This window comes from Onychostoma macrolepis, chromosome 23, assembly GCF_012432095.1.
Source record: "Onychostoma macrolepis isolate SWU-2019 chromosome 23, ASM1243209v1, whole genome shotgun sequence".
NCBI lineage: Eukaryota > Metazoa > Chordata > Actinopteri > Cypriniformes > Cyprinidae > Onychostoma > Onychostoma macrolepis.
In genome coordinates this window covers 17,072,425-17,099,596 of record NC_081177.1, presented here as the reverse complement: position 1 = coordinate 17,099,596, position 27,172 = coordinate 17,072,425, and the positions used below count along the sequence as shown (strand labels likewise).

The 27,172-nt window shown below is 35.0% G+C and overlaps 3 protein-coding genes across 3 annotated transcripts in view; 2 read left to right on the top strand and 1 right to left on the bottom strand.

The window, feature by feature from the left end:
* iffo2a (intermediate filament family orphan 2a) overlaps positions 1 to 12,256 on the top strand; it is a 30,520-nt gene extending 18,264 nt beyond the window's left edge. Inside the window, exons 2-10 of the mRNA XM_058764046.1 lie at positions 2,542 to 2,602; positions 2,955 to 3,053; positions 5,134 to 5,310; positions 5,541 to 5,686; positions 6,859 to 6,996; positions 8,190 to 8,262; positions 9,516 to 9,605; positions 9,686 to 9,822; positions 9,920 to 12,256. Of these exons, the coding sequence (XP_058620029.1) occupies positions 2,542 to 2,602; positions 2,955 to 3,053; positions 5,134 to 5,310; positions 5,541 to 5,686; positions 6,859 to 6,996; positions 8,190 to 8,262; positions 9,516 to 9,605; positions 9,686 to 9,822; positions 9,920 to 10,055 (1,057 nt within the window). The 3' untranslated portion in view covers positions 10,056 to 12,256. The remainder of the gene's footprint in view (positions 1 to 2,541; positions 2,603 to 2,954; positions 3,054 to 5,133; positions 5,311 to 5,540; positions 5,687 to 6,858; positions 6,997 to 8,189; positions 8,263 to 9,515; positions 9,606 to 9,685; positions 9,823 to 9,919) is intronic.
* Positions 12,257 to 13,405: 1,149 nt separating this feature from the next.
* Positions 13,406 to 21,556, top strand: LOC131532318 (taste receptor type 1 member 1). The gene is made up of 7 exons (XM_058763854.1): positions 13,406 to 13,566; positions 13,789 to 14,077; positions 15,953 to 16,708; positions 16,805 to 17,026; positions 17,703 to 17,823; positions 18,179 to 18,549; positions 19,432 to 21,556. The coding sequence occupies exons 1-7, from the start codon at positions 13,406 to 13,408 to the stop codon at positions 19,984 to 19,986; spliced, it is 2,475 nt and encodes an 824-aa protein (XP_058619837.1). The 3' UTR covers positions 19,987 to 21,556.
* A 950-nt stretch (positions 21,557 to 22,506) lies between these two features.
* Positions 22,507 to 23,143, bottom strand: her12 (hairy-related 12). Its single transcript, XM_058764237.1, has 2 exons — positions 23,075 to 23,143; positions 22,507 to 22,970 (listed from the first exon to the last, which is right to left on the bottom strand). Exons 1-2 carry the CDS (start codon positions 23,141 to 23,143, stop codon positions 22,563 to 22,565), a joined length of 477 nt encoding a protein of 158 aa, XP_058620220.1. The 3' UTR covers positions 22,507 to 22,562.
* Positions 23,144 to 27,172: the final 4,029 nt, after the last annotated feature.

The window sequence follows — 27,172 nt, the reverse complement described above, 5'->3', positions numbered from 1 at the left end:
AGATCTTTACGTTGAAAGTGAGAGTTTTCGTTATTAAGAGTAAGAAGTATGGTCAGTTTGTAGATGTTAATGAAGTGTAAAATGGAACGAAATAATTGAAGATTCCGAGATATGAAAGTTGCATTGCTACGTTGAAGAGTTTTCGGATTCAATGTTCCTGCAAGCTGCTCCTTTCTTAAGGGTGTCCGAGCCATGTGAAAGCGGAATCTTCTAAAATAAAGTCGAAATCAAGGAAACTATTAGATTCAAAATCATCGTGTTCAAAAAGGTTGCTGTTGCTGGTTGCACAGAGGACGAGTTTGGAGGTTGCTGCACCACTCGTTAATTGGCTGTGTGAAACGGCACTGGATCGGAATCTGGTACTGGGAGTTTGGAGTATCTTGGTTTGAAAACAACCTCATTGATTATGTTTGGTCTTCAGGTAGGCCTTGATCCATTCATTCAGCTAACTCGACGAAGATAATTACTCATCAGTAACTTTCAGAAAAGATGGGCTTAGCGGAACTTTCAAAACAAACTCTCCTACACACTCTCAAACAAACTCTCATACACGCCTCATATACGCTTTCGCACTTGAACTGAACTCACTCACACAACAAACAAACCTCATTTATTTCTTTGTGAACCTTACATGTAAGAAAATTTCTATCACCATGTTTGGTTTGGATGAATCGATGCATGAATTACTGTGTCTAAAGCTTTGAATTCAAAGTTGAGATCTAAGTTGGTATTGATACTTTGCATTGTTTATGATATGCTGAATGATTCATGAGATGACCTAAATTCAGTGGTTTAATTGTGATTGTTGGTATGTTTTGAATAAGTCAAGCACCTTAAAGTTCAAGTCCCATTATTAGATTAAAATGAAAAGAAAAGACAGTTAAAATTGTAAGAGTGTGTTGTGTTTTGTATCGTTTTGTGACAAGTGACTGAGTCACAGGGGAGGGCTGGTCTCACTACGTCACAAACTTCTTTTCTTGTTTTTACTGAAGATCCACAGCCTCCACATGCTTTTCATGCTTGGCCAACAGGTCAGCTTAACATAACGAGTGCAACTCTTTGTACTGAACATATGATCCCTTCTGGATCTTGTCATGTTGAGTCAGCACTTGCCCCCTCTTGGCGGGTGTCTTGATGTCTGGACCCAGTCAGACTGTCAGACAATGTAAGTGCAAAACAAATTGAGTCTCTAATCCCTTGAGCATGCAAGAAATGAAAGGATATAAGGAGCTTATAAAACAAGAGAACCTGTCATCCTATAATCCAGCTGATGAGGAATCTCACTGCATAACTATTCTACAGAATCAGACACGGGGAATCCCGAAGCATGTTAACACTTTGCAAGTGGTTATTTAACCCTCTGATGGATGAAGATATCTTATGTTTATTTTTACTTTTTAGAAATGTTTTTATTTATTTTTTATTTTATTAAAATCAGACGGTTGATCGTGGCATTCTTTTATCACATCTTGAAAAGTGTGTCGGCATCCAAGGAAGTGCCTTTAGCTGGTTCAGATGTTATCTTGGTAGCCCATATTGTTTTCGTTGTACATGCTTCCACTAGGTTTTTAACTGGGGTCCGTAAACGAGAACACAGTACTCTGATTTTAGTGTCTGTCAATTGGTTGCCAGTGTGTTATAGAATTGAATTTTAAGTTGTGTTGTTTGTGTTTAAGTCCTTAAAGCAGTCCATATATGATGTAACTGCTTTGATCGATAGATTCATTTCAGTTAAGGATTCATCATGTTTTTATGATTATGAGTGATTATGAAAGAGATATTGCTGGAGATAAGACTGTCTGCTAAAAATTAAGCTTTACAACCACAGGATTAAATTACATTTAAAAAAAAATATTAAACTGAAAACAATTTTTAAATCGTAATATTTCACTATATTACACATTTTTGCTCACTTTTTGATCAAAAGAATGCAGCCTTGGTGAGCATAAGAGACTTCTTTCAAAAACATTAAAAATATTCTAAATTATCATAATTAAATCATAATTATTCTAAATTTAGGAATATTTGTTTATTGCTTCACTTTTATACCCTGACACACTATAGATTCCCAGTTGCTGAAAAGCAAGAGCAAAAATAAAATGGCACAGTAATTTACCTCAAACATTTCTCCTGCAAAAGTAAAGCTTTTATTTGCATATTCTGCAATGCACTACAGTCTCCATAGTGATTTTAAGGGAGCTTTAAAGATCTCAAGAAGATTCTCAATGGTCAGTGGTATTGGATGGATACTGAAGTTTTTCTCTAGTCTCCTTTTGAGTACTGTAGATGTAACGGAACATGCCGTGCCTTTTGATACTTGTATTGAAAACCCTTTATGTACATATTTTTCTGCAGTTATATTAATACGCAGTTTAAATGACTGGTGAATTGAATTACTTTTAGTAACTTTCATCCTCCTTTGAGCGAATCATTTGAATCATAATTGAATTGACTCCAGATCATGACTTTATGACACTGACACACTGTGCACATTCATTCCAAGTACAATCAATGCCCATGTGGGCTGTTTTTGTGTTCCAGATGGGAGGAGGAGGTGTCTAAACGTCAGCAGATGGAGTCTTTGGTGGAAACATTACAGGAGGTGAGATTTCAGACCTGTTATATTGTGACTGTGTTGATGTTTGACATCCATACAGATGCACTGATGCATGGCTTGCTGTAAGTAATGCTAGTGTATAGAAGAAAATTCCCCCACCCACACTGTAAAAATATATTCTGAGACCAAGTAAATAATGCTGAAAAAACAACCAAAGATTTGCTTGATTACTGTAGTTTTGTAGCATGGAAACTTGACATTAAGTCCAGTCAAAACATTTCATTAAAATAATTAAGTAAATGAATTCAGCTAAAAAAAGACATGCAAACTAGTGCTTTCATTTTCACCCCTCATTTTTTCAGTGCACAGCAAATCCTACTAAATGCTCTCTTTACAGACTGTTCAGTCATCTGAAGCTATGCAGGGAGAACTGAATGAGAAGATGGACCGTCTTAAAACGGAGCTGGTAGTCTTCAAAAGCCTCATGCCTCATGATGTAAGTTTCCTGCTATATCTGCTATCAACTTCTGCACACAACTGATGGCACGCAAAACATGCAAATATCCATTGACAACAGCACCTTATTTAAAATAGGGAAACAAAAGCATCATTTGACTGCAGCTGTGAACAACAATAAAGATTACAAGATTGACTTTCAGGGAAATAAAGATGAACCCGTAGGTAAATTTCTCTGGAATCAGGCTGAATAGTTGCCCATAGATCTGTGTGGGCAATAAGCAGTGAAGCAGTCAGTCTTCTGGCCCTGGAACAGATGTATATTGTTCCCTCATGTTGAGTAGATGTTGCTCAGTCCCAGTAATAAAGCACAGCTGACTGCTGCTTCCCTGGATGTGTCAATGTGAATGTACACGCTTGCAAAGCAGTTCAAAAGAAGCTGTACCATCTGTTGCAGCCAAATTAGTTTGGAGTATTTATCTGCTCTTTGAGGTTTATTTAGGCCTACAAACCTATAAAAAGGCTGTGTACTGTGTAGTGCTATTTATGAAGTTTTCTAACATATAGTATAATTATATAATATAATATAAGTGTTGTAATATAAGATAATTAAAATTTAATTTATAATGTAATACTCTTTCCTTTCATTTGAGGGAATATTAGTAAAGCCAAATAAAACACGGTTTAAGCATAAAGAAATAGCGGGGTCAGTATTATCAATTACAAGTCTAGTCAAATCTTTACAAAATTATTTTACATAAGAGCTATGCTAAAATAAATTAAACAAAGGTTCAGTCAACATATTACAAAAAGAACAGTTCAAATCAATATCATTTTTAAATTTAACAAGAAAATGATTTACTGGGCAATATGTGTGTAAAAGTCCAAATTACCTTCCATAATAAACCTTTAACCAGTCTGTTCCAATAAACTATACAGTTTGGAGTAGTGACAATGTCTTTTTGAAGTAAAGAAGAAATAGTTTTATTAACATTTATAATTCCAGGGTCAAAACAAAGTTTTGCAATTGTAGTATTAAATAGATCGCCTGCAGAAGGGGCGTGCAGTACTTTTTTTGGGATTAGTTCTGAATAATGCCAAGACTCCTGTGGAAATTACATCCATGACAATAGAAAACTCTTCACTGGAATTCCATGGACAGCTAGAAACTCAGAATAAGTGAGTAAAATGCTTTCTTGATTCAATAATTGATTAACTTGTATTATGCCTGCTGAAAACCAATTAAAAATAAAAATAAAAAATATTTATGTATATATAAAATATTGTAATTTTTTCAAAATTAGGTACCTATGGGCAGAAAAGTTATGTTTATACAGTAGGGACCAGCCAGCAACAATTGTTTATGAAAGGGATAAGCTCAAAGGAATTTGATCAATTTTGTAATTGCAAATCAAAAGAAACCTAAAGCTTTGAAGAGCCAGGACATTTTTAAATATAACTCTGATTGTATTCGTCTAAAAGAAGAAGTACATATACACCTAGGATGGCTTGAGGGTGAGGAAGTCATGGGGTAATTTTCATTTTTGGATGAACTATCCCTTTAAGTCAAGGTCTTAAAATGACTAAAGTGATTATACACAGGGTAACTTTTTGAGCAGTGTTGTCAATGTTGCTTGGCCACTTTCCCATTGAGAATGGGCAATACATTTCTATTTGGATACTTTAAATCAGTCATGGGCCCTGTGTCTCACCTGGTTGCCTGTTGACGCCAACGTTGCCCAGCAACATTCCTCAAAAAGTTGCCCCATGTATCATCACTTTAAAATTAAAATAAATATAAATTAAAGCTAAATATAAATATAAAAAAAATAATAAAAATGACAAAAGCAATTAACAAAATTATTAAAACGTAAACAAAATTTTAAATATAAAAATAAAAGATCATTTAAAATATTAATAAATGCTATAATATTATATAAACAATACCAGAATAAAATTTTTACTTATTTTTACTGCATTTTTACTTTTAAAAATTAGTACTGTGAAATATTGCTTAAGTGTGTTATGTAGTTTTCCTGTTCCAGTTTTCTGCTAAATCAGCGCATGACAGATCAAGTCGGAAATATGTTTTATTCACATTCTCATGCATTCTTGTATAGGAAGTGTCTGACTTGGACACTAAAATCCAGGAGAAAGCCATGAAGGTTGATATGGACATCTGCAGACGCATCGACATCACAGCCAAGCTTTGTGATGTGGCACAGCAGAGGAACTCAGAAGACATGAGTAAGATACTGCACAGCAGCCCATCCAGAGCTCCTCCTGAACAGAAAGGGGTATGGAAACTTACACTCCCAACAGAATCTAATAATACCATCCATTCTACTGCAGCAGTGCTCCGGTAATGATGCATTGTTTCAGATACGGATTTAGCAATACAGCATGCAATAATGTGCTAATTTGGAGTACAGATTTGATTTGCATTACATGGAGTTTATATAACAGCTTATCACGCGATTTGAATCTTTCAGCAATCAGTGTGTGTGTGTGTGTGTGTGTGTTGTAGGGGATGGCGGTATGCAGGAGGAAGGAGTATAAGGGTGAATCAGAGGAGCAGAGTGTGGAGACTGATAGTGATTCTGGTCAAAAGGAGGAGGATGTGCCTGGTTCTCTCAACATCACTGATGAAATGAAGAGGATGCTTAACCAGCTGTGAGTCCTCATAGCCGTTAGAGGGCATCCTCTGATGCTTTTTGTGTGTGCATGTAAATAATTTGTGTTTAGTGGTTGTAAAAGAGCATTTTTTAATTATTATTTTTAAAAAAAAGGTACTGCAATAGTTAATTCCATTTCCATGTTTAAAAGTTAATTCCAAGTTTATTTGTGTGTGTGTATGTGTCCTTTTGAATCATTCATGAATTGCCATGTTGTAGTCACAACCATGTCTACTGCTCTAAAAATGTCTGCATAGTAAATTTATTTTTTACTCTTTTATTTCAAAAGAGCAAAGAAAATGTTATTTCCTATCAGGTGGCCCCCTTAACAATCCATAAACAACTAAAAAATAAATGACCACAAATATTGTACACAAACACAAAACTAAATATCAGCATTTTTGTTGTTGTTTAACAAATCTTGTGTATCACTGTAAGTGGGGGAAAAGGCTACAAAAGTAGTATCTATCCAATATAATATAATATAATATAATATATGCATGTTGTTAATTAAAACAAACAATTTAAAAAAAAAATGGTTTTCGGTAATTGAAATAAAGGTGAAAAATAAAATATTATATTAAAAAATGCAACTTGTGAAAATTAGACTTGCTAAGTGAAGTGTTTAAGTCAAAGCACTACATTTACTAAAACAACAGAAATAAACATCAATTACAATATTTAAATAATAATAAAAATGACAAAACCACATAACTAAATTATTAAAATTTAAACTAAAATATAAAAATAAAAGCCAATTCAAAATTATAATAAATCTCAGCATTTTGTTGTTTAAGAAATATTGGCTTGCTTGTTGTATGATCACTTACTGCCATCTAGTGTTCATATGGTGAACATGCTCATTTTGTGTGCTGTATATTTTCCTGTTTGATTTAAGATCTTTTATTATCTAATTGTTTATACTATCGACTCTTCTTACTTTCATAATCTCTTTAATAAAATCTGGTTATTGGCATGTTTTCCTTATTATATTTATTCTCCCCTTATGTTTATAGTCTTTTGTTTGAAATCTTTTAGATTGTAGATCTGTTGATTTTCCTTTTCTGTTCTTCTGTGTGTCTCCTTTTTTCCCTCTCTTTTCTCTTCCACATCTGTGTCTGCTGCTTGTCTTGTGAGCAGAGGTTGTTTAGCTAATTGGTTTGTTGGCAGGCGGGAAACGTTCGAGTTTGACGATGACTGTGACAGTCTGGCGTGGGAGGAGACTGAGGAGACGCTTCTGCTTTGGGAGGATTTCAGTAACTACAACAAACTGAACCTCGCCACCAACGCTGCTGGCACAGTCACCACAGCATCCTGCTCATCTGACTCTCATGGAGAGACACACGAGCAGGTACCTCACCAAGTCACCCCTCTCTGTTAGAGGGGTGTAAAATGTAAAGAAAAAACACATTGTCTACATATGACAACTACGTTCTGAGGAATCATTTTAAACTTACCGAATACAGTAGGCAAAATGCTATTAATGCTCACTCACAAGCACCACACAAAATACAGCTTGATAGAAGTATGTTGCTAAGCTAGTAACAATACAATACACAAATATTGAATAAAATACTATCATTACTTAATTAGCTCAATTATATTTTCTATTGATATTGATTGGTACATGTATTTTTAAATATTCAATTATAAATAAATTAATATATATATGTAAGTGTAATATAATTTTCATTATATTTAATTAGATATGCATTTGTATGTACTATTTGTAAGTATTTAAAATGCTTTAAAAAAAAAATGGTTTTCGGTAATTGAAATAAAGGTGAAAAATAAAATATTATATTAAAAATGCAACTTGTGAAAATTAGACTTGCTAAGTGAAGTGTTTAAGTCAAAGCACTACATTTACTAAAACAACAGAAATAAACATCAATTACAATATTTAAATAATAATAAAATGACAAAACCACATAACTAAATTATTAAAATTTAAACTAAAATATAAAAATAAAAGCCAATTCAAAATTATAATAAATCTCAGCATTTTGTTGTTTAAGAAATATTGGCTTGCTTGTTGTATGATCACTTACTGCCATCTAGTGTTCATATGGTGAACATGCTCATTTTGTGTGCTGTATATTTTCCTGTTTGATTTAAGATCTTTTATTATCTAATTGTTTATACTATCGACTCTTCTTACTTTCATAATCTCTTTAATAAAATCTGGTTATTGGCATGTTTTCCTTATTATATTTATTCTCCCCTTATGTTTATAGTCTTTTGTTTGAAATCTTTTAGATTGTAGATCTGTTGATTTTCCTTTTCTGTTCTTCTCTGTGTGTCTCCTTTTTTCCCTCTCTTTTCTCTTCCACATCTGTGTCTGCTGCTTGTCTTGTGAGCAGAGGTTGTTTAGCTAATTGGTTTGTTGGCAGGCGGGAAACGTTCGAGTTTGACGATGACTGTGACAGTCTGGCGTGGGAGGAGACTGAGGAGACGCTTCTGCTTTGGGAGGATTTCAGTAACTACAACAAACTGAACCTCGCCACCAACGCTGCTGGCACAGTCACCACAGCATCCTGCTCATCTGACTCTCATGGAGAGACACACGAGCAGGTACCTCACCAAGTCACCCCTCTCTGTTAGAGGGGTATAAAATGTAAAGAAAAAACACATTGTCTACATATGACAACTACGTTCTGAGGAATCATTTTAAACTTACCGAATACAGTAGGCAAAATGCTATTAATGCTCACTCACAAGCACCACACAAAATACAGCTTGATAGAAGTATGTTGCTAAGCTAGTAACAATACAATACACAAATATTGAATAAAATACTATCATTACTTAATTAGCTCAATTATATTTTCTATTGATATTGATTGGTACATGTATTTTTAAATATTCAATTATAAATAAATTAATATATATATATATGTAAGTGTAATATAATTTTCATTATATTTAATTAGATATGCATTTGTATGTACTATTTGTAAGTATTTAAAATGCTTTAAAAAAAAAATGTCGCCATCTATTTTAGGATTGTTTCAGGTACACTAGCGTTCAAAAGTTTGTGGTCAGTATGTTTTTTTTTTTTTTTTTTTTTTAAGAAATAATGCTTTTATTTGGCAAGGATGCATTAAATTTATTAAAAGTGGCAGCAAAGACATTTATTCAAATTTTTAGAATGTTACAAAAGATTTCTAGGTCAAATACGTGCTGTTATTTTAAACTTTGTATTCTTAAAAGAATCCTGAAGTATATCACCAAAAACTTCAGTTTTGCCATCACAAGAATAAATTACATTTTGAAATATATTAAAATGGAAACAGTTATTTCATTAGTAATAATAATTCACAATATTAGTTTTTATTGTATTTTTAATCAGACTCCTAGCTTTTGAACAGTTGTGTATCTTATTATTGACTCTTACTGGCTATAAAATTGAGAATGCATATTTACTACTTTAAAATATTTAGTGCTGTCAAAACGATTAATCGCGATTAATCGCTTCCAAAATAAGTTTTTGTTTACATGATATATGTGTACTGTGATTTTATTTATTACGTATATATAAATACACACACATACTGTATATATTTAGTAAATATTTACATGTATATACATTTATATATTTAGATTACTGTATTTTATATTATATAAAAATATATAAACATAACATTTTTGTTAAATATATATACATGCATGTTTGTATTTATATATACATAATAAATATACACAGTACACACTCGTATATTATGTAAACAAAAACTTTTATTTTGGATGCGATTTAATCTTTTGACAGCACTAAAAATATTACATAATGCAATAATACATTCTGCATTTATATATTGTCTTGCCAGGATCGAAGTCTAGGAAGCCTCATAAATGAAACGGAGTCCCTCTTTAAGACCAGAGAGCAGGAGTACCAGGACACCATCGGTCAGATTGAGGTGAGAGAGAACGTTTGTGAATAACGTGTTTCAGCCAGTATTAGTTCAAGTTGTGATTAAACGCCATCTTCCTCCTGCAGCTGGAATTGGCCACAGCCAAGAATGACATGAACAGACACCTGCACGAGTACATGGAGATGTGCAGTATGAAGAGAGGGCTGGACGTACAGATGGAGACCTGCCGGAGGCTCATCCAAAGCACAGCCACCCCCGGCAGGTTGGTTTAAACTATCGATGTCATCTGCACTAATAAAGCACAACAGTATGTCTCTACACAGGAGGTTTTCATCATTTATGTTCATTTTTCCTTGCAGACAATCGCCCTCCCTCAGCTCTGTGGCCAGCAGTGATTCAGGAAACACTGACGACATCCAGGACGAGCTGGAGCCTGATGGAGCGAGAGATGGAGAGAAAGAAGGGGCGGGAGAGATGAATGGAGAAGTTAGATGATGATCGGCCCTTCATCATTCTGGTTTCTCAGCTTCTTTGTGAACCAGTCACTCTTTTAAGTGTCTGGTCACTTTTTCTTACACAGTACAGATGAGTGTGGAATTTTTAGATTCCCAAAGAGCAAGTATTGGTGCTTTATATGCTGTCTAAGAGCAGGACTAGCCAAAATAAAGCAGTTCCCTCTTCATCAGCACTGCCAAGGCATGGCTCCATAGTCTTTCTCACTAGCTTTAACTGAGGTCACACTCTTTATACTGTGATGAATACCATAGATAATAATGCATACTAAAATATATAAATAATATGATATTGTATTTTATTATAATAATATATTATTAATGTAATATAAATATTATGGTATATTTAGTAAATACACAATTTCTGCTATCTATATTGCTCATTTGTTTACATAAATCTGAAAGGCAAGTTACACAACCACAACCAGTTTAAATAACAAATTAAAACACATTATAAAGGAAAGTATCGCTCTACATCGAGCTCTGGAAAAAGTTTAGACTTTCAACGTCACAATAGTCAATAGATCAGCCATGCAGTATGCTTCACAAAAATATCTCTGCTCCGAGTCCGTTCAGATGTTTTCACCACACGTAATTGTTGCTGAACTAAACCACTGTGCACTAAGATCTATGCAATAATCTGGACTGGACTGGCGTTATATTCTGTGACTCTCTTTGCTGGAGGCAGGTTCAGTATGTTTGAGGTGATTCTCCTTAAGTGCAGTTTTTCCTTTGTTTCTTTGTATTGGTTCTTTCAGTGTTGGAGAGTAGCAGTAAAACCCAAACTTGTGTGCCTACAAATATGCTGTATACAGTGTCTTGGTTGCCTTATATTTTTCTCTGAATATTTTGAGGACACGCTTTTGCTTTGTTATACACCATTAAATCGTCAATCATATCCTATCCCTGATGATGTAAAAACTGTTGTCTAAGATGTTAAATGGTGTGAAATAAGGTTTTGGATGATCTCAAGATTTGGAAGCCATACATATATCTGTCCTCAGGTGTTGGGAGGTTACTGAAAATTAGCTATTACTTTTAGTTCAATACGTGGGTCATTCTCAGGAAAATATGCCATTTGTGCTAAAAATTCTGACTTCTTTTTGTTTCTAAAAAAATAATAAATAGGTTTACAAGTTACAATACCGATTATCAAAGTACATATACTAACCCCAAAGCGCTACGTTATTTCAGCCGCGTCACAATAAAAAATTAAATTGATATACTTATAATACAGAACTGAGTAGATTCTGTAGATTTAGTATCACTCAGTTTCATTGTGCCTTGAAATATATTCATAAAATAAAAAATAACTAATAATATTAATGATAACATGGGAGTGCAAATTCTGCATTTCTCAGAAAATGCATGAGACTTTTTAAAAATACTAGATAGTCAAAGCATGATATGTAAATTTCAATAAAATACAAATTTAGTCTAAACAAAAAGAAAATATTTTTTATTCTAAGTGTAATAGTGATAAACGAGACACAAATTTCCAGGCATTTCATTAAAAAACAAACGTTTAAAATTAAAAATGTTTAACTTACAAAATATACCGTTTTTTTTTTTATTATTTGATTTTTTTATTACAAACAGTCAAATTGATTGATTGATGTGACTGAAGAGGCACACTGTCATCACTTCCTTAGAATGACCCACACTGTCCCCGGCACTTATTCAAGAGGTGGCCAGAAAAATAGAAATGATTATACATTATTTATTTCTTTTATTCTACATGTATAATTTGGGTTTTGAAACAAAATGGATGCTCATGTTATCATATAACTAGTTTTTTAAATATATTTTTGTTACCTTTGTTTTCCAATTGATTAACATGTATTGATTGATTGATTGATGAAAACAGTATCTGGGTTATTGAGGTTTGCTATTATTGTCTTTTTTAATTAATGGAAATGAATCATTCCATATTTTACAATGCTCTATATGGGTATTCAGATGTTATATGTTGATAGTTTATGATTTAATATTTCTTGCCTTAAATGTGGGTCATTCTAATAAAATGTATTAGTTTATGCTGTATACTAAAGAAATCTGTGCTGAAATCAGCATGTCTGATAATGTCTGGAAATGAGAGTTTGTTTTTGGAAATCTGGAGGACTATGCAAGTCTTATGTAATTGTAGTCTGATTTTATGCTGGTTTTAAATAATAAAAAAAAGTTTGCCTTATCACTGTTCCATGTTTTTCATAGATTTCACATGGAAATTTATGGTTTTGCATGATTAAGCAATTCTCACTTACTTTGCATGAATTTGCCTGTTGCTGTGGAATTGAGGTAGTGTTCAACATAACTCTAGAGGACCAAATAAAAACTTTGGTTATGTTTAATAGGTCAAAGTTCTGGGAAAACGCTGTTGAGATGTTGAGACAGGCAAATCCATTCCCAGTGGTTCAGCTGGTGGTACAGAAGTCACGTTTCTTGAGGAATACAGCTTTGTTTTGCAGATGAAGGCCATCATTATAGTGTCACATCCCCATAACAGCATAAAAGCAGCATAAATGTCAGTTTCTCATGTTAGACAGCACAATATGGACACGTAATAAAATAATAGTTAGACCTCTAGCAGCATTCCAAAAGCGTTTCTGCGTCACACCAACAGGAGGCGATAAGCGAGTCTTTATGAACGAATGAATCATTTGCTCATCCGATTCGTTCAAAAACACTTATTCATTCAGGTTGTTGGTTGCAGTGTGCTGGCTGTTGATGAAATAAAACATCTAACATTATGGATTAAAACTGTCCCAAAACATTTCTCTTTTTAGCGTTATAAATCTTTGAATCATTTGCTCAACTGATTCTTTTGAAATAAATTCATTCAGAAACTAAACGGTTACTATTGTTCGGTAAGGCGGATCAGTTCATTCTGAGCCGCTTCGTTTGCAGTTATTTTTGTTAAGGGAGCAAAAATATAGAAAGTGAATTATACTATTGTGTCTGAAATGTAAGTTAATCAACATTAATGCCTTGTTTACTGAACTGTTCAAAGAACAGTCTTGGCTTATCTGAATGCATGGATGTGTAACAGCACTATTGCTGTTGTTGCTGATATTGCTTCAATTTCTAATGAAGAGACATACAAAATTAGTTACAATATACAGACTCGAGTATCGCATTTGTTTGTGTTTTTGCACTAGACATTCAAACACCTAAACGCTTTGGTAACAAATTTCAGGCAAATGCATCTCTCTGTGGTAATTACACTTAGCATGCAAATCCTTGCCACCAACAGAGTATGGAGAAACAGTGGGCTGGTGTGAAGAGAGTGTTTAAAAGCTCATATGTTTCTGAATAGCCCATAACAGAGGCAGAATGGATAAGATGCTGGTCTGGTTTGTGTTTCTCTGTCTCTTTGGCTATAGTGACAGTGGAGGGCTCCACCTTCAAGGAGATTATATCATCTCTGGCTGGTTCCCTCTCCATAATTCAGATTCCACCATCCCACCGACACCTTACCTGACTGACTGCACTCAGTAAGAATTATATAAAATCTGATATATGTCATTTTACTGTACTTTGCATATTCCATTTGTCTGTGATCATGTCAGTGTTTTCTACAGGTAGGCCCTATGTATTTCTTTTCTTTTTTGATCAGTGAAAATATTTATGGGGTCTTCCAAACAAAAAACAAACAAAGAATTATTATTATTTGCCATACTTTGCAGAACACTTCTCGTCTTCAATTTTATTTCCAGAGGCTTGACCAATAAGCATGGCTATCATCTGGTGCAGGCCTTCAGATATGCAGTGGACGAAATTAACAACAGCACCCAGAATAAGCAACTCCTTCCAGGGGTTACGCTGGGCTACCAGACATATGACCTATGCTCCCTCCCAGCCAGCAATCTGGCCACCCTGGATCTGCTGGCCCAGCAGGATGACAGTTCAGTTGTGGACAGCCGTGCTGTGGCCATCATCGGTCCTGACAGCAGTTCTTACTCTTTCACACCAGCCGCTGCTCTTGGTGCATTCCTGGTCCCTCAGGTATGGCATAATCACAACAGCAGTCACTTGATTTAATATTAATAAATTCAATTTTTAATAGCAGTTACACTGTAATCAAACCAGGTTTTATGCGTATTTCAAAGATATTCCTATTTAAAATGAATATATTAATTTATTTAATTTATATATATATATATATATATAATATATTCCCATCAGATATATGATGTCTGATGAAAATGCCATGTCAAGTCAACAACTCAAAATTGTCCTATGGTGTGACTGTCCCAAGCATGGTTCAATAAATTACAACTTTTATAAATGAAAAAGAAAAGCATAAAAATGTTAATAAATACCTCTGTAATAAGTGTCTATTTTAGTAAATGGCAATCATTTTTTTTCATCCATATATTTCCGAAAGCGTAGGAACTTGATACATTGTCTCTGAAAACCATGTCCTCTGGTGTGACACCATATTCTGATTTAAAATCGGCCAATTCCAGAGAAAACTTTAATTAGTTGAAGGACCCCATTCATGGTCGTGTTACTGAAGCCCCCTGGGAAGCCCATGACATGTGCACATGGTCAATCTTTGTCTCAGAATTGTTCAAATATTTAACTTTTTTGGAACCACTACAAAAGTGTTACGTTTTGTTGTCCTTTGGTATGACACCCCTAAATTATATTTTTTAATTAAAAACTGCATGTTAAACTAGATAATTGTAACGGGGCTGATGAGACGTGAGACGTGCAGATCCATGTGCAAGCTTTATTTCAAAGACAGAGATGAGGTAATAACAGGCAGGGTCAAACAATGGCAAACAGGAATATCACAGGCTAGGCAAAGAGTCATCAAAAACGGGCGTGGGTCAGACTACCGCGAACAATATCCAAAGGGGCTCAACGAGAGAGATAATCAGAAAACGTAAGCAAAAGTCCAGGCAGGGGAAAACACAATCCAAAACAGGCAAGGCAAGACTAGGAAAACTATCAAGGGCTCTGTAAAGTAGCTAAAGCTAGGAGAGCGATAAGCGCATACAATACTCAGCAGTGAGGGAGAGAAAGTCCATGGCTTAAGTATGGTGTGCAAATGGGAATCAGCTGTGTGTGATCAGTGCAATGAATGATGGGAACTGTAGTCCAGAGGTGACTTGCAACAGTTAGTGTAGTGCAAAAGTAACTGTGGTGAGTGAGTGACCTCTGGTGGTGAGTGAATGGAAGTTCACAGACCGGATTCGTGACAATAATCATGGACAATTATGCAAATGTGTCCTGCTAACTAATGACAGGTTAGCTCGGAATAGCAAGGTCATTAATTGACAGAAAAAGGCTCCTATGGTGTGACAGATAATGTCCTCCGGTGTGACGCCTGTACTGTTTTTATCTCAAAATATTTTTTAGGACACCATAGGACAAATTTATGGTACAGTTCAGTAAAAATGTTTTTTTTTAAAAAGCAGTGAAAGAATTGACGAAGTTTATATTTCCCTCTAGGAAACCCTTTATATTTTCTCAAAGATCAGACTTCACACTACATAAATATATGCATTTCTTTTACAAAAAAAGTTTTTTTTACAAAAAAGCATTTTTTTACTGCCTACTTATCAACTACCCATATGTATATATAGCCTATATACATTCTATATTTATATGATATATATATTTTTTTTTAATTAATAAAAAATATATACATTTAAAAAACAAATATTTTTGAAAAATGCATATATATTTTTATGTATTTAAAAAGTTTATTTTTAATTATGTTTTTTTTGTCAGCCTTCCCCCGTTTTTCACCATTTTTAATTATCTATATCTGTATTTATATGTTTCTGTATATAAATAAATACATGTATATATATGTTTTTCTTCATACAATTTTAATTTTCCTTTTTTTTTTCCTTCTTTTATTTGTAGATCTCCTACGAGGCATCAAATGAATTGCTGAGCAACAAGATCCTCTATCCAGCTTTCTTCCGCACCATTCCCAGTGACAAAAACCAAGTCAGTGCAATGATACAAATCCTCGTTAGATTTAACTGGACCTGGATTGCTCTTCTCGGTAGTGACAATTCATACGGTATACAGGGAATGCAAGGCTTATCCCAGCAAGCGTCGCTTTACAATTTATGTATTGCATACCAAGCCGTGATACCCGCTGTAACTGACAAGACGAAGCAATACATGCAAGACATGGTGAAAAACATCCTCAAAACCAAAGTCAACACTATAGTTGTCTTTGCCAATAAGAGGCGGGCCGCTGGCTTCTTTCCTTTTGTTATTGACCAAAACGTGACAGGAAAAGTGTGGATTGGGACCGAGGATTGGTCAGTGGCGTCAACAGTGAGTAGTATCCCAGGGATCAGTACGATAGGGACTGTCCTCGGTGTCGCAGTCCAATATACTGAATTCAGTGGTTTTGAAGATTTTGAAAGGCTTTCTGTGCCCAGGCTTAAAGCAATTGGTCTAAACAGCCCATTCAAGCACAGTGTCCCATGTATGCAAAATACAAAGCTTTATGAAATAGCGATTCAAGGCTTTTCTATGTCGCAGTATGACGTTGTTTCCTCCTTTAACGTGTACAAGGCCGTGTACGCAGTGGCTTATGCGCTGCACAACATCCTGCATTGTGACTCTGGACTGTGTCAGAAATATAACGTGCAGCCATGGGAGGTGAGTGCTTTCAGAGAAAAATCACTGAAATATTATAGCACATTTGCAATGTGTATAGTGAATTTTTAATGAAATTACTTTCTTTGAATCCCACAGGTGTTTCATCAGCTAAAACTAGTTCAGTTTTCAATTCGAAATACGTCATTTTATTTTGATAAGAATGGAGACCCTCCTACAGGTTATGATATAGTGACATGGGTATGGACGGATGGCCAGTGGTCACTTAAGGTGGTGGGAAATTACACTCCAGGTCCAACTGAACTTCAGTTAGATGCCTCTCAGATTAAATGGACAGGTCAAGTGTCTCCTGTAACCAAGGTAAGTTTAGTTCCTTATATTTTCCTTATGTACTGTATAACAAACTACTTGCAGTACCGTACAAAAGTTTGGAGTCAGTAAGTTTTCCTTTTTCGTTTTTAAGAAATGAATAGATTTATTCAGCAAGGATGCTTTAAATCAGACAGGCCCGTGGCAAAAGTTGGGTCAACCATGCTGTATCATAAGAGTGGAGGAAAATGGGAAAAAAATATTTTCTAATTTGTCATTCATTCATTCATTCATTCATAAAACAAAATAAAAGGACTGGAATACAACTGGCTACTAAAAATGTATTTCTTGTATTTTAAATTATATTAAAATAGAAAACAGTTGTTTTAAATGATAATATTTCAAACTATTACTGTTTTGCTGTATTTTTGATCAAATAACTGCACCCTTGGTGTGCACTTGGAGAGACTTTTCAAAAAACATTAAAAATATTACTGTCCCAAACGTTTGAAGTGTGCATGCTTCCAAATAGCTTTCCATCTGCATCAATAGCTACACAACAAAAGCAGTGACAAAAATAAATGAATAATAAAATAATAATAATTATGATAAAAATGTAATTAATGTATTAAAAAAAGAAAATAATTCAAATATGGTGCAAGAAATGGTAATTATAATAATAATAATAATAATACATGTGTATCATTAATATTTTTGCTCTGTCCAGGTTCCTGAGTCACTATGTTCTCCAGAGTGTCCTTACGGACACAGAAAGCTCATGACCGGACAGCATAAGTGTTGCTTTGACTGCATGGCATGCCCTGCTGCCACCTTCCTAAACAAAACAGGTTCAAAAACACTCTGAATATTATATAATTATAAAGTGCTAGTGGATAAGGTTGTTCGATGGAGGAAACACGTATGGTGTTGTTCACAGTGTATCCAGCAGATGGCACACTTTCTTTATCCTCACCCTCCGTACTCACCCTCATGTCGTTCCAAACCCGTAAACTCATTCATCTTCGGAACGCAAATTAAGATATTTTTGATAAAATCCGAGAGCTTTATGACCCTGTTTATGAACATGAGGGAGAGTAATTAATGACAGAATTTATTTTATTAGGTGAACTATCCCTTTAAATTCTGTAATGTAAACATTTTAAAATGCGCCTTATACTAACTTGACTTCATATGTTCTCATAGGTTACACTTTCTGCGAAGCGTGTGCCAGAGACTACTGGTCTGAAGCAGAGAGTGAGACATGTAAGAAGAGAGCAGAGCTGTACCTGCCGTGGGGCGCTCCGCTCACTACAGCCCTGCTCATATACCTGGGGGTGACCCTGTTTCTCACCCTTGGCACGGCTGTCATCTTCCTGTTCAACCTCAATACCCCTGTGGTGAAGTCGGCCGGAGGGAAGACCTGTCTGCTGATGCTGGCGTCTCTGACCGTGGCCTCCTGCAGCACGCTGTGCCATTTCAGCAGACCCTCCCACATCGGCTGCCTCCTCAAACAGCCCCTCTTCATTATCAGCTTCACCGTCTGCCTGGCGTGTGTGACTGTGCGCTCTTTTCAGGTGTATAGAGCTCTTTATTTGACAGTGTAGTAGAGGTTAATATCTATTAAGAGCTTAATACGTTAGATAACAAACTTTTTTTTTTTTTTTAAATGAAATATAGCATACTTTTCAAGCAAAACATTTTGCAATAAGATGTTTGTGAGATTTATAGTTGGTGAAACCAGTGTTAATGAAAACTAAATTGATTAAAATCTGAAAATGAATTTTTATTCATTGAAATAAAGTAAAATATAAATATTAGATGAAAAATTAAATTGAGAAATGTTGCTTTGGCTAATAAATGAAATAAAGTAAGTTGAAGTACTAAAATGACTAAAACTGAAATGAAAATAAAAGTTAATAGAAATATTTTTTTTTTTTAAATTATAAAGGTCAAGAGCACTAAAATCAAATTACTAAAATTTCAACTAAAATGAAAACTGAAAATATCATTTAAAATACAAATAAATATTGTAAGAGTATATAAACAATACTAAAATAACACTAGGTGAAACAGTGTTATTGTTCAAAATTAAGAAAACAATATTTGCTCATTGTGATCAAGTTTATCTACTAATTTTTTCACGTTATAACCAAAAACTACAACTTTAAATGTTAAGTGAATTTAGGCATTACAACATTATAATGTGCAGTGTGAAAAATGCATATTAATTTTCAAATGACAAAGTTATTAAATTATTGGTATTTTTAAAGATTAAATTTAAGGGAGTGTTAGATGACAAGGTAATCTAATGGTAAAAATAGGGGAAATGAGCACGAGCAATTAAATATCCAATATTTGCCAATCACTAATATGATATATCTATATTGTGCATTCTTAATAATTAACTTTCATCCTCATCAGTTCTCATAATATGACACAAATCTTTCTCTTTTCAGGTGGTTTGTATATTTAAATGGTCCTCCAAACTGCCAAGATTCTATGAGACCTGGGCTAAGAATCGAGGCCCTGAGATGTTCATCTTCATCACGACAGTGGTGGAGGCCTTCATCTCTCTTCTTCGCATGCTCCTCGACCCTCCCTTTCCATCTCGGGACTATGACTTCTACAGTGACAGCATTATTCTGGAGTGCAGTAAGACTCTGTCTCTCGGGGCCTTCGCCGAGCTCATTTTTGTGTGTGCGTTGAGCTTATTTTGTTTCTGCCTGAGCTACATGGGAAAAGATCTGCCGGCCAATTATAATGAGGCCAAATGCATTACATTTAGTCTCATGATATATATGATTTCTTGGATCACGTTCTTCACAGCTTACTGCATTTCCAGAGGGAGCTTTGCCATGGCCCTAAACATAGGTGCCATCCTGTTTAGTGTGCTAGGGATACTCGGCGGCTACTTTTTGCCAAAGGTGTACATAATGTTGATAAAGCCCCAGTTGAATACAACAGCTCACTTCCAAAACTGCATTCAAATGTACACCATGTCCAAGCAGTGACAGCAAATAAGACTTTCTACTATGTCTCTCAACAATAAGATAATCCAGTAGAGCCTATTAACAATACAGAGCAACATAATCCCAGTTTCAGTCTTTTAGAAGCAGCCGATACTCTAATTGTCTCTGGACTGTGAATGCTTGGCATATGCGTAGCAAGTGGGCAGAATGACAGAGAAAGCCTAATTGTGTTGGCTACCGAAAGGGCAGAGCACCCGGTTCAACTGGCCTGCGTGAACATCTGTCATGAGCTCCGCTCTCATGGGTGCCCAGTTTCACTCTAAACAATTCGGAGAACCGATTTAATTGGGCAGCTGATTTAAATCATGATCTTGGTCTTGCAGATACAAGGACAGATGGTTTTACTTGTCCTGTTTGTCTTTAGTAAGTCTTTAAAGGAATAGTTCACCCAAAAATGAAAATTTGTTGAAAAACTTATTCACCCTCAGGTTATTCAAGATGCAGATGAATTTGTTTCTTCATCGGAACAGATTTGGCAAAATTTAGCATTGCATCATTTTCTCACCAACGGATCCTCTGCAGTGAATGGGTGCCGTCAGAATGAGAGTCCAAACAGTTGATAAAAACATCACAATAATCCACATGACCCAAGTCTATCAATAAATGCGAAAAGCTGCGAGTTTGTAATAAACAAATCCATTATTTCAGCACTTCTAACCAAAATAATACGTCCATAATCCATAATAATACTTGTTTCAGTGTTGTCCTCTCATATCAAAATAAATTTGTTTTGGCCTGTAAACAGTGCTTGATCTGTGCATATTATCTGTTCCAGTGAAGAAACAAACTCATCTACATCTTGGATGGCTTGAGGATGACTAAGTTTGCAGAAAACTTACATTTTTGAGTGAAATTTTCCTTTAATATTCCTTTAGGAATCTGGCCCTTCAGCCAATTAGAAAAATGGGATTTAATTTCTGTATCAAAATTATGCTGAATATAGGTTGTGCATGTTTTCGAATGCACTTTGTTTTTACAAAAACAGGTTTGGTAAAATACAAAAGATGAAAATAAAATATTTTTGATGAACTGTGATTCAAATGTTAATTTTTGGGTGAAATATTCAGCATTTGAGCTTTAATGGAGGAACATCTGAAAAATTTCATTTGATTATTGACTTGGAAATAGTGTAGAATTTAAATATTCCTGCTTCTTTGTTTTACTTTTTTCTTTTTTAAATCCTAAAGCTTTCTTTTTATTAGCAGATTTAAATCCAATTTTAAATCCTGAATTTTCCATATAGACTTTTGGACTCCACTTGTTGCTTGTCTAATTGTTTAGTGACACACACAAACTTGCATCAGCCCCTGGGAAAAGATAGGATGAAAGGCTTGCTGTTGTTAGGGAGGTCATCTCCATTGACTCCGGAACGTGTGAGTTGGGAGCACGGAAGTGTTTCCCACACTACTTTCCTATTGTGAGTGTGATATTCTCAGGAGGGGAGAACAATAGAAGTGTGCCTGTAGAGGGGAGGCTGCGTAATTGTATTTACTTGACGTTACCCATCTGTGCTGGTAGAAACCTTATATAGACATAGTCTAGATTCATTTGAGAGCCTAAAATTGTACAATTGTGCTTAAAATAAAACATTTGTATTGTGTTTTTTATGAATGCCATATGAAATTTGACTCTATTCCAGCAAAATAATAATAAAAATAAATAAATAAAAACCAGTATTTCTCTCTGTCTGCCTCAAAAAATAAATAAACAAATAAATAAAAATTGATGTGAAGTCATTTAGAATTTTTTAAGCTTGTATTTGCTTTATTTTTATATTATATACAATTCGGGAACACCTTATTTGACTTCAAACTATCAATTACAAGTAAAAATCAGTGGTTAACACAAACTGAGAGTAAGTTTTTAAACCAGTTAGCTCAGTAGATCAGCCCACAAGTGATGTTTTTAGTTTAGTTCCCTAACCTGTTAACATAAATTGTTAATATATATTGTCAGCTCTTTTAGTCAAACTATTGCACATATTGTGCCAGTTTTTTAAGCAATAAAAAAAAACATATTAGATGTCTATAACATGCAAACAGTAATTATTAAAACACCAAAAAACATGAATTGATAATGTAGAATTTTATTAACAGAACAATTTGACATAAGAGCTCATTTTCAAAACATCATTGGTCAAGACAACAAACTGGGTCCTTTATCAAAGGTACATCATGCCTTACCTAACAAACAATGGAAAATTCTCAGTGCAAACATAAAGATACTATGAAAAACTTTGAAGTACAATTTCATTTTAAAGGTCTGATACAACAAACTCCACTGGAGTCAACCTCAATTAAATATGCATACATCAAAACATACATATACAAAAAAACTATTTAAGAAATCACATGTGGTAAAAAAATCACATTAAGAGCTATTAAAACAGAACAAGAAGCACATAAATCCACCTCTTTCTATTGACAAACACATGTTTGTCTTAAGTTTTTGTCAATCAATATGATGACAACACAAAAGTACACTTTGGAAATTAATCTCCTACTTTCATGAGAGACGTTAATACGACTGTCCCTCAGGGTTTATAGTTCACAGCATCTCTACCAGGGTCTCCAGACGGGCCTCCTGATGTCAAGCTGTTGCAAACCAGCCATGCTCAGTTTAGAGAAAGGTGCCGGTGGAGTGGAGCCGATAGCAGCGCTCGCTCGCTGGGCGTTGTGGAGATGCTGGAGCTCCCGGCCAGATCCTCCTCCGGTGGAATGAAGAGTGAGGAAGTGGACAGACTCCCTCCAGCAGTGAGAGTAGCCTTCATTAAAGTCCCTCTGAGGAAGCTGCTGCTGCTGCCGCTGCTGTTTGAGAAAGCTGACGGTCATTTCCAGGATATCGGCCTTCTCCAGTTTGGCGCTGGGGTCGTGGCTGTGGAATTCCTTCTCAAGGAGACTCTTGAGCTGGTCGATGCAGCTGTTGATGCGGTCTCTGCGCATCTTTTCAACAATTGGCTTCCTCAGCTGAAATCAGGTGCAGGAACATTGATTAGAACATCTTTCAAACTGCACAGAATGCAATTTTGGTGAAGCATTTGGAAGAAGTATTGCATTGAAATTAAACATACCTTCATTTTGTCCTTGTCACTAAAGTGAAGATGGTCAAAAGACGAAAGTGTAACAGAATGGGGTGCCATGTCCAGGCTTGGACAGCTTGCTTTTCTTCGGTGGCAAAAAGAGTTGTGAGTCTCTTTGAGGAACAGCCCCTGTATTTATACAGCAGCATTAGCATTACAAAGCCATGTGGCCTGTGCTGTGTTACTGTTCCCACACTCTGAGACCAGAGGGCTGGCTCATCACAACAATAGAGGACATTAATTTTATGGTTAACTGCCTGCTCGCCTTCCACTGAAGGAATGTTTCCCAAGGTATCAGAGGGACGCCACACTTGAAGGTTTAGTGAAGGAATTTGACCCCTCAGCCAATTAGAAATTTCTGTATCAAAAAAATCATGATAAATATAGGTTGTGCATGTTTTCAAATGCACAAAAGCTGGTTTGGTTGAGTACAAAAGATGAAAATAAAATATTTTTGATGAACCATGATAATGCTTGATTGATGTTTGCGCACGCATCTAATTCACACTTTGTGTAACTAAAATATAATGCAATACAAATTCAACATAGCACAGAGTGTTCACATACATATTAATGCAATAAAGTATATAAAATATATTTCAAAAATTCTAGATAACACAAACCGTCCAGTGATTTAAAAGAATACAGACTGTAAGTTGTAAATAAAACAAAATTATTAGAGTATGTTTTACAAGAAAATAGTATTGGATACTACTTAAAATTTTAACATTTAATTCAATGTTACTTGATGTTTTTGTAGTTAATTGTGAAAATTACAAGACATTTTTGAGTTAAAATTGTTTCATTGTTAATTTTTTTAGTGTAAGGACATGCATTTTTTTTAATGCAATAAAGTATATTTTATAAACTATGCAGGGTTAATTCATACATTGTGTAACCAAAATATGCAAAAACTCTAAATAGCTCAAATTGTCCAGTGATGAAACATGATATATGCATATACATTATTAACACGAAATTTGATAAACCATGAAACAATAGCTCCATGTAATGTGTTTTTTTTTTTTTCTTTTTTCTTTTTTTTTCTTGTGGTGGGGAGGGTGCGAATTTTCCAGGAGCGTGACCAACTACTCAATGGCACGTGTTTAAAACTGCTACATAAAGGCACGAGACACCCAGCTGGAAACACAGACTCAAGTCCGTTCCCAGGCCGGCAATATTCCTTTGATAACTGTTAACAACATGACTGTCAGTTCTACTGAAGTTAGGTGGCAAAACAGACGCGTGCACGTGCCAGATTACGGAAGTTCTCATGTAGCTGTTAAACAGCACGAGAGCCGTGAAGGCACGCGTGAGAAAGATCAAGATGATAAAACACCTCAACTTTTATCTGCTAAAAATATTTATATAAGACGAAATAATTTGATTTGTAACATGATTAAAAAGTGACCTGGTTTTGCTTTCATTTATTGTAACGTGGCAGCAGGCTCCAGTGAGGGTGATTGCGCGGCGCGGTCTGCTGAGTCCGGGCGCACGCCCAGCAGACGCCAAGTGTTTATCAAAAGCCAAAAGGGTCAGAATTCGTCTACTACTAGACACAGACAAAATACGAGCACGTGAGTAAAGTGGTTTTACAGCGGCAATGAAGCGCATGGGAATGAGCAGGTGAATATTGATTATGAATGGTGCTATTTGAAGACATTACACCTAAGCAAACTCACAAATACGCACTCGTGTATAGTGGCAGCCTTTTTTTTGTAGCTATATGTAAACAGCATTCAGATTTTGTTCAGAAGACTAAAATGTGAATATTGGTCTGCTCTTTTACATTAGTCTTCAACTTGAATGGTGTAGTAGGTGGTATATTCTAGTTATTCTTTGATATCCAGTGAAAACCAGCGACATAATTATTGATATTACAATTGTAGATAACATTTTGAATAACATTGTTTAATTTTAAAGTTTGGTAACACTTTATTTTAGGGTGTCTTAACTAGTTGCTTATTAGCATGCATATTACAAGAATATTAAGCAGTTATTAGCACTAATTAAGCACATATTAATGCCTTATTCTACATGACCTTATTCTACATCCATAATCCTACCCAATACCTAAACTTAACAACTACCTTACTAACTATTAATAAGCAGCAAATTAGGAATTTATTGAGGGAAAAGTCATAGTTAATAGTGAATAAGTGTTCCCTATTCTAAAGTGTTACCTAAAGTTTTAGTGATTTTGTTTTTGTCATTTTATTAGTTTCTTTTATAGCCTATATAGTTTTTTATGACTTCATTTTAGTTTATTTAGTTAGTTATTTTAGAGAAAATTTGAATTATTGCCTTGGCAATAGATGAAATTAAAAAAATGTAAGTTTGTTTGTTGCCTCTTTTTGTATTGTGATGGATAGCAAAGACTAGTGTTTATGCTACATACATAGTGTGTGTTCTTTGTGTTTGTGTTTGCTTGTATTTTTCACATATATGCTATTGAAATACTGTGAGTTTGTGTTTGAGGACATTCCCACCATCCTGGGTGCTCTAATCTGACGAGTGCAAACAATGCACTAATTGCTCCATTGAAAATGTTAATTGCATCTTTGTTGTAAAACAAACAGTCAGTCTTAGTGTCACACACGAATTTGGTAAATCAAGCTTTGTGCAATAGTGAGGAATTCAGACCACCTTATTGCATTTTAAAGCATTTTAGCAAAGAAATATAAATTATATTCTCAGCTATAGCAGATATGAAGCCTGTTCTAAGTTTCAATTGAGTTGGATGTATGATTTTGTTCCTGTGATTCCTTTACGCTCAACCACCTGTAGCAGCAGGCCTGAAGACAAGGTTTGTGTGACATAAGGCACAGGGCTTTTACTGAAGTTCCCATGAGTTCTGTATGAGAGGCCAGCCTTCCTTTCCCACAGTCTGTTCATTGACTGCCCACAGTAAGGAAACAAAAGAAGTGTGTCTTGTTACACATCACATTAGTCACGGTGTTTGAACTCTCTTTATTAGAAGGGGACCTATAAGACGTAGCAAGACCATCTGGACTTCAGACACTGTTCAAACACTTTTAGGACTTTCCCAGGATTCAGCAGGAGATTTCAAATCAGTTCAAACCTAGAAATTCTTACCAATTCTGTCAGGTGTTTGTTCATATATTTCTTTTTTTTTTTCTCTCGCTTTATATTATTTATTTAAAGTGCTAAACAATATAGGGATATTCCGTGTCAACCCAACCAGAGGTCCCCGTTCATATTTTTGATATTGCTAATATAGAAGGATAAACATGTATAGTGATGAAAGCCAAAAGATTTAATGTCATGGGTGAATATTTATGGAGTAATCCACTATTTTGTAGAGGGGGGTCAAAATGGCAATTTTCACCTGTGCTTCAGAGCCAAATTACAGGGGGTTAAAAATGACTTCAGAAACATGGCAGTATCATTATGTTACTTTTACACAGAGATTGGTAGGTCTATTAGTAAAATCTGTTGACTTTAGCTGTCTTTGTTGCATTATGTGCCAGTGGTGACCATTCAAAAATGGGGAAAAGAGCGCACTTCAAGTTTTTTCTTAAAGTTTGCAGGCATGTAACTCAAAAAGTATTAAAGATATCTTAATGCCCTTTTAGACATTGGGTCTTAACCTACTTCCCTTTTGGCATCTTAATTTTTAAGGCCCTATATGGTTCAATATCTTTAATACTTTTTGATTTATAGGCAGGCAAACTTTGGAAAAAGAATATATAGGGCACTCAGACACTCTTTAAAACAAGACACATTTCTAGTTTAAACATTATTTGTTCTTCAGACTTTCCTCTTTAAAAGAAAAGAAGTGTCATATTTTTTCAAAGTGACCCACATTTGGTTTTTGACCACTGAAAATGTGTACAATTTAACAATTTACTCCTGGAGCCATATTGAAATTCCAAAACCTCCATAACTGAGCAATATATGGCCTTAAAAATGAAGATACCAAAAGGGAAGTTTGCTAAGACCCAGTATCTAATAGTGGCACGACTGGTCTTCAACGAGCCCAAAAGAGCCCATGTCACACCTCTCTTTATCTCCTTGCACTGGCTACCGGTTGTGGCTCACATCAAGTTCAAGACATTGATGCTTGCA